Here is an 8,222-nt window from a genome sequence, read left to right as displayed (position 1 = left end):
TGAGTCGTGGAAACGACTCCTCAGCCCTCCACAACACTGTGCTTTTGTGGGGGAGAGGCATCTACACCCCAAACCATGTCTGGAGATGTCGAAAAACACAGGAGAGAAGAAAAAAGAAAAACAACCAACCAGCCCAAAGTGGCTGGGCCACTCCTCGGAAAGTCCCTTCATGCTTCTCGGGGCCTCCCCGCCTGGCTGCCTGGCCGAGTCCGCGGTGCAGGTAGGCCTGCTCTAGCTGGGAGCGCTGCCGCTCTGGGAACTGGGCGAGTCCTGTTCGTTGATGGTGTTGAGCAGCAGGCACGCAGGTGGCCTTGGCAGGTGGGCGTGCCCAGGCTCAAGGGCCTGCTCCTCGGGGGGCTGGCAGAGCCCTTCCTCCTCGTCACCAGGAGGCCGCACGTGGCAGCTGTCACAGAAGTCCAGGGGCCCATCCAGAGCATCGTCGATGAGTGCGCTGAACTCTTTGAGGTCGTCGTCATGGTGGCCCCGGTTGCACACACACACCTCGATGCCCGAGTCCCCCGTGAAGCGGCGATGGCGGCCAGGGGTCTTGTCTTTGCTGTCTGGGAGTACGCTGCCGAGCTCGGGGCCGGAATCCTTCAGCAGCTCCTCCTTACATTCTGAATCCTTGTCCAGGAAGGCCCCGGGGTCCAGCTCCCCCAGGCCGGCCACTGAGCCACTGGGCTCCATTCCAAGGGCTTTGCTGGAGGTTCTGTCGGCGAGCAGGTCAGAGGGCTCGGGGTCGGCGATGCTTGGGGGTCTTGTGCTGCTTCTGCTGGGCCCAGTCAAGGGGCTGCTCTGCACCCCCTGGGAGCCCCTGGAGGGATCAGCGCCCGAGGGGCTGCCACCTGCAGGGCCACCCTGAGGAGGCAGCTGCTGCTGCTGTAGCTGGAAGGCACTGTATGGTGGGGGAGGAGTTGGAGGTCGGTTCACCACTTCCTCATAAGGAGGTAGTAAATAGTTTGGCAAAAACCCTAAAATGGGGAGGTAGGGAGGAGACATTACTGCACTAGCCATCGTCCTTGGACAGACCACAAAGCTCACACCGAACGTGAGTACCGTCCCTTCCCCGGGCGGCTCTGGCTCCTGGTTGTAGGTGGGGAGAGGGCTGGGAACAGTGTGGGCGTGACCTAATCTCACTTCCTGGCATCTGAGAGCCCCTGATACTGCCTCACAAGCTCGGACTCCTGCGAAGGGCCGGCCACGCGGCGGGCGGCCAAGAACTAACTTCTGCCTGGCAGGGACTAGCTTCACAGGCACGCAGGTCTCACACTTGCTCAGAATGTGTGCTCCATCTGTCCTTGGGCCTCAGGGTCAGGCCTTTAATGTAAGATTTCCTGACTACTGCTTCTTTCCGCTCTTTGATTTCTTCCAGATCTACCATGGACGCAGGGTCTTTTGTGGGAGGACAGAAACCTGTTGTCTCTCTCAGACACTGGTGACTGGCAGTGCTCTGCAAAGACAGATGAGGCTCCACCTTGACTCAGATCATGAGCGGGGCTACCAGCAAAGGGCGAGGGGCCTCTGCTCTAAAGCTCATCGAAAACATGCCAGGCAAGTCATCTTTTTTTTATTATTGTTCTGAGCATTGAACCTAGGGGCATTCTACCTCTGAGCTACACCCCCAGCTCTATTTTATTCTTTATTTTTAAACAGGGTCTCACTAAATTGCTGAGAGCTTTGCTAAGTAGCTGAGGCTGGCCGTAAACCTGTGATCCTGTCCCAGCTTCTCAAGCCCTGGGATTATAAGTGTGTGCCATCACACCTAGCTGTGAGTTACCTCCCCCCCCCCCCCCGGTACTGGGGATGGAACCCAGTGGCATTTTACCTACGAGCTACACCCTCAGCTCTATTTTTTATTCTTTATTTTGAAACAGGGTCTCACTGATTTGCAAAGGGCCTCATTAAGTAGCTGAGGCTGGCTGCGAACCACGATCCTCCTGTCTCAGCCTCCCAAATGCTGGGATTACAAGCATGCGTGACCACGCCTGTGAGTTACCTTCAGGTACAGATGATCTAGTTATAACAGTAACTGCTAGCCTCATTCGTTCATTCACTTATTCATTTTTGTGGTACTGAGGATTGAACTCAGAGATATTCTACCTCCAAGCTACACCCCCAGCCCGATTTTATTTTTCATTTGGAAACAGGGTCTCCTTAGGTTGCTGAGAGCCTTGCTGAACTGCTGAGGCTGGCTTCGCACTTGCAATCCTCCTGTGTCAGTCTCCCAAGTCCTGGGAGGTGTGCACCACCACGCACAGCTAACTGCTGGCATTTACTGGGCACTCACTGTATGTCCGGCACTGCTAAGTAACTAACTTTTCTAGCTGTGGAAACCAATCGCTTTGTGACCCCTTTAATTTTGTAGAACACACTGCGGAATGGTTTGGGACACGCTGCCCAGATGGGCCTCCATGGACCCTTCGAGAGGTCACACGTAAGGAGCCCCAGGGAAGTCCCGGGACCGCTCTTCAGTGAGTTTCTCATTAAGCTCTAATGCCAACTCTCTCAGGGTAGCCTCTACTGGGCACAACGCACGGCAGCAAGCAAAATGGGAGTGATTCAGGCTACTGAGCGCCACGTTTCAAATCACGTGTACATCCCATCTCACTGCAGGCAGGCAGGCGGGCGGGGAGACAGAAGCAGAGGCCTGGTCAGGCACTGGGAGCTCTGGAGAGGACCTGTGGCTTCAGGGAACTGCACCTGGAGTGTCTGCTCCTCTGGCTAAAGGAGCCCCGTCCCTGTACCTGTGAGGCCCTGCTCTATGCAGGGCAAGGGCGCGCGGCCCCACACCCAGGGCCCCGGCTCTGTGTGCACTTACTGAAGTAAAATGGCAGCGCTGAGTAGTTGTGGGCTTCCCGGTAGGCGATTAGGTTGATCTCGTGCTGCCGCTGCTGGGCCTGCAGGCGGTGCTTGGCTCGGCGGTGGTGGCAGACGCAGCAGCAGCTGAGGATGATGATGATGGTCCACACCAGCCAGAACCCTGGGGGCCAGAGGGGGAGACACAGCGCACACGGTGAGGACCAGCGGGGCGCCGCTCTCAAGCAGGAGCTCCCCGACGGGGCCCGCGTGGTGGAAGCCGAACTGTCACCCTCATCCTGCGGCCAGATGTCTAAGCCGAGTGCCCATAAATGTTGGTACCAGAGCAAAAGATTCAGGAGACGCAGGATGGAAGGAATGTGAGACGATGGCGGCGCAGCAGGCCCTGCACTCCAGGTGTCTCCAGGGACCTGGGGCAGGGCGGAGTACCAGGGCATTTCTCTGGCACCACCAACTGGTCCTGATTCTAGATTTTGTGGGCATAAAATATGCTGAACCTTGTAGGACAGCATCCTTTTTCTCTCTTAAGAGATCTTAGAGAAAATGTTCAGATTTTCCTGGTACCTATATCTCACCTTCTCACCTCAACTCAGAAGGTTAGCAATTAATTACAAGGGGCTTTGAAGGTGCTTCTGATAAAGGAATTATTTTATTTTTTTTGCTGGTACTGGGGATGAAACTCAGTGGGCATTCTACCTCTGAGCTATACCTCTAGCCCCAGTTTATTCTTTTTTTCTTTTTGTGCAGTACTGGGGATTGAACCCAGGGGCATTCTACCTTTGAACTAGAACCCTAACCCGATTTTTTAAAATTCTTTATTTTGAAAAAGGGTCTAACTTGGGAGGGTCTCATTAAATAGCTGAGGATGGCACTGAATCTGTGATCCTCCTGTCTGTCTGTCTGTCTGTCTGTCTCTCTCTCTCTCTCTCAACACACACACACACACACACACAGAGTCAGGGGCTTTCTCTACCATGATGTCTTTTTTTTTTTTTTTTTTTTTTTGGTGATACTGGGGTTCCTGGAAGCCCTTCTACCTCCAGGCTACACTCCCAGACCTATTTTTACATTTTTATTTGGAAACAGGGTCTCCTAAGCCAGCGCACGCGGCTGGCTTCGAACCTGCGCAATCCTCCTGTCTCTGCCTCCCAAGCGTGGGGATTACAGGCATGCGCCACCACGCCCGGCTACCATGATGTCTTTGTAACACAAGAATCACTGCTGGAAGAATTCTACTGCTGCAGGTCCTCTCTTCCCTACAGAGTGTAAATGACTTCCTGTGTTCTCCGTAATCCAGTACAATTCCACCCCCACGGCCAGGCCTCTCCTTTCCTCGGCCTATGCTCACACTTGTATTAGACTCAGGGCCACTAGCACACTCCCCTCCTTCCCTACTCCAGGGAGGATGTCTTAGCAAACCCCAATATGAGAACCCCTCCCAATTTTCAGATATAGGCAGAAAAGGCTTTTAAATATTTTTAAGCTAATCAATAATTTTGCTTAACAAATACACATACCCGCATGTGTGTAAGGAAAAAGATTAAAGATTAAAAAGAAAAACATAAACATAATGGCATCTTTTTTTTTTTTTTCTGGTACTGGGGTTCCTGGAAGCCCTTCTACCTCTGGGCTACACTCCCAGACCTACTTTATATTTTTATTTGGAAACAGGGTCTCTTAAGCCAGTGAGGCTGGCTTTGAACCTGTGCGATCCTCCTATCTCTGCCTCCCAAGCGCAGGGATTACAAGCTTGCGCCACCATACCCAGCCTTAATGGCATCTTTTAAGTGGTAAGATTATAAGAATTCTGAATTTCCCTCTCAGTTATTTTCTTCTTTCAAATTGTGAAACTAGGAACAATTTAATTTTTTTGGGGGGGCAGTACTGGGGATTGAACCCAGGAGCATTCTATCTCCGAGCTACACCCTCAGTCCTAATTTTTATTCTTTATTTTGAAACAGGGTCTCACTAAGTTGTGGAGGGCCTAAGTAGCTGAGGCTGTCCACAAACCTGCAATCCTGTCTCAGCCTCCCAAATAATGAAATTACAAGTGTGTGCTACCACACCTGGCTTAGATTTTAAAATTATCTGTGAATAATTTAATTTTACTGGCTTTACTTTTAAATTGATAAATTTGAGATAGGTCTTTCAGCTTCTCTGGAAATGTAGTCGTACAATGAGATCATATGAATAATTTTAAAATGAAACACAGAAGTGGGTGTGGTGGCGCACGCTTGTAATCCCAGCATTCGGGAGGCTGAGACCGGAGGATCGCTGTTCGTGGACAGCCTCAGCTACTTAGTGAGGCCCTCTGCAACTTAGTGAGACCCTGTTTCAAAATAAAGAATAAAAAATAGGGCAGGGGGTGTAGCTTAGAGGTCAAATGACCCTGGGTTCCATCCTCAGACCAGTAAAAAAAAAAAAAAAAGATATGTAGAATTTGTTTTTTAATATATGGTACTAGGGATTAAACCCAGAGGCATTCTACCTCCTAGCTATGCCTCCAGCTCTTTTTTTTTTCTTTAAAAACAGGGTCTCACTAGGTTAATGAGATGTGAGTTTCACTATTTCTGAGGCTCTCCTTGATCTTGCAATCCTCCTGTCTCAGCTCCCCAAGTACTGGGCTTATAAGTGTGCACCACCATGCCTGGTAGAATATTCTTCTTCTTTTTTTTTTCCTGCGGGTCTGGTGATGAAACCCAGGGACATTCAACCCCCGAGCTACACCCCCTGCCCTATTTTTTATTCTTTATTTTTAAACAGGGGCTCACTGAGTTCCAAAGGACCTAAGTAGTTGAGGCTGTCCAAGAACCACATCCTCTGGTCTCAGCCTCCTGAATGCTGGGATTACAAGTGTGCACCACCACGCCTGGCTAGAATATTATTTTTTATATAAAAATCTTTTAGATTAGCTGGGCATGGTAGCACATACCTGTAATCCCAATCGTTGGGAGGTGGAGATAGGAGGATTGTGGGCTCGAGGAAAGCCTCAGCACCTTAGCAAGACCATTAGTAACCTAGCAAGACCTTTTCTCAAAATAAAAAATTTAGTGCCGGGCATGGTGGCGCACGCTTATAATCCCAGCATTTGGGAGGCTGAGACTGGAGGATTGCGGTTCGAGGACGGCCTCAGCTACTTAGTGAGGCCCTTTGTAACTCAAGTGAGACCCGGTTTCAAAATAAAGAATAAAAAATAGGGCTGCGGGTATAGCTCAGAGATAGAATGCCCCTGGGTTCCATCCCCAGGTCCGCAAGAAATAAAAAATAAATAAAAAGCAATTAATTAAAAATAAAAATAAATAATTTAAGCTGGGTGTGGCAATTCCAATATTTGGGAGGCTGAGACAAAGAGGATTGTAGGTTTAAGGCCAGAGAATCCTCAGGAACTTAGCAAGACTCTATTTCAAAAATAAAAAGGGAGGAAAGAGGATTGTAGGTTTAAGGCCAGAGAACCCTCAGGAACTTAACAAGACTCTATTTCAAAAATAAAAAGGGAGGCTGGGTGTGGTGGGGCGCGCTTATAATCCCAGCGCTTGGGAGGCTGAGACAGGAGGATCGCACAGGTTCGAAACCAGCCTCAGCTACTTAGTGAAGCCCTTTGCAACTCAGTGAGACCCTGTTTCCAAATAAAAAATTAAAAATAGGGCTGGGGTGTCACTCAGATGTAGAATGCCCCTGGGTTCCATCTCCAGTACCGCTAAATAAATGAATGAATGAATGAATGAATGAATGAATGTGTCGGAAGTAGAATGCCTCTGGGTTCAATTCTCAGCATCAATGAATGAATAAGTAAATGAAAGAAAAGAAGGGTTGGGGTGTAGCTTTGAGGTAGAATGCCTGGGAGCTCAATCCCCAGTACCAAAAAAAGAAGAAAAAAAGGAAAACTCAGGGGTATCCTACCTCTGAGCTATGCCCTCCGGTCCTATTTTACTTTTTATTTTGAGACAGGATCTTGCTAAGTTGCTGAGGCTGGCCTCAAACCTGGGTGAGATCCTCCTGACTCAGTCTCCCAAGTACTGGGATTACAGCTGCACGACACGGCATCTGGCGCTAAGGAATCATTTTAAAGTGAGCTGATATCAGAGTAGATTGTATTCCTGTTTGCTTTCTAGTCCTCAAAAACTCAAAATTTTCCTCTATACATGATACATACATTTTTAATCACCTGCTATGTAATTATAAATTTGTTTGCGTGTGTGTATGTGTGGTGCTGGGGATTGAACCCAGGGACATTTTTACCTCCAACCTACACCCCTGACCTTTTTTTATTCTTTATTTTGAAACAGGGCCTCATTAAGTTGTGGAGCGCCTCACTAAGTAGCTGAGGCTGGCCACAAACTTGCAATCCTCCTATGAGTACTGGGATTATAAACCCGAGCCACTATACCTAGCTACAATTTTACAAGTATTTCCATGTGTATCTTTTGTCAGAATGAGCTAAAATCAAGTTAACATTTTTTAAAAAATGTTAACTTGTTTCTCCTAAACACCTGCAAGTGAATAAACACCCCATCTTCCCTCTTTTATATACGTAATACTCCACAAGATCCCAAATGGCAGGGAGTGTGGTGCCTGACAGGTCCTCTTTGCCCTCGAAGCTGCCCCCCACAAATGGAGCGGGGTGGTGCCGTGGCCTCCTAGCCTTGGTAAGTGGCACCCCCACCCCGCCGCGTCTGACCGCCTGCGGCAGATGCTGAGGTCTGGCCAAACCTTCAAGAGAATGAACAAAGGACAACTAACGGTCATGTTCCCCCCTACTGTAGCCTCAGCAGCAGGAAAACTCCCTTCCTAAGAGGAAGACGTAAAGAGAAGCTGCAAGTGGACCTCTTGGCTCTTCCCAGAGCCACTGCTGGAATCCGCTTGGTGCGTTGCTTCTCGGTGTGCACACAGTCAGAGGAACCTGGGGAAGGGTGGGGAGGCGGAAGGGAGCCTTGGGGGAGAGCTGGCTGCTGCCTTCCCCTGCTGGGCTGGCCGAGAGGAGCACATAGAAGCTCAGAGCCCCTCTCTAAGAAGATTCTGGGCTAACCCCTGCCTTGCATCACCTAACACGCAGCAGCATCTCATAGTCCTTGCTCTTCTGGGTTACTCTGCCTTATTTATTTATTATTTATTTATTTTTCAGATCTGGGGATGAAACCCAGGGGCATTTGACCTCTGAGCTACACCCCCTGCCCAATTTTTTATTCTTTATTTTGAAACAGGGTCTCACTGAGTTGCAGAGGGCCTAAGTAGCTGAGGCTGCCCTCGAACCACGACCCTCTGGTCTCAGCCTCCCAAATGCTGGGATTACAAGCGTGCGCCACCACGCCCGGCTTATTTATTTTTGAGATGGGGTCTCAGTATGTTGCCCAGATGGCCTAGATAGAATTCATGAGCTCAATTGATCTTCCCACCTCAACCTCCAG

The 8,222-nt window shown here is 49.6% G+C and overlaps 1 protein-coding gene across 1 annotated transcript in view; it reads right to left on the bottom strand.

Moving 5' to 3' along the window:
• Positions 1-231: 231 nt before the first annotated feature.
• Positions 232-8,222, bottom strand: part of WBP1L (WW domain binding protein 1 like) — a gene marked incomplete at both ends in the record, with an annotated part of 76,786 nt that continues 68,795 nt past the window's right edge. Inside the window, 2 exons of the mRNA XM_080694969.1 lie at positions 232-971; positions 2,819-2,980. Coding sequence (XP_080551095.1) covers positions 232-971; positions 2,819-2,980 — 902 coding nt within the window. The remainder of the gene's footprint in view (positions 972-2,818; positions 2,981-8,222) is intronic.

The sequence above is a fragment of the Muscardinus avellanarius genome, assembly GCF_963383645.1.
Source record: "Muscardinus avellanarius genome assembly, chromosome: 4".
In the NCBI taxonomy this organism is placed as follows: domain Eukaryota; kingdom Metazoa; phylum Chordata; class Mammalia; order Rodentia; family Gliridae; genus Muscardinus; species Muscardinus avellanarius.
The sequence above is the reverse complement of the archived record's forward strand: the minus strand, read 5'-3'. Positions and strand labels throughout refer to the sequence as shown.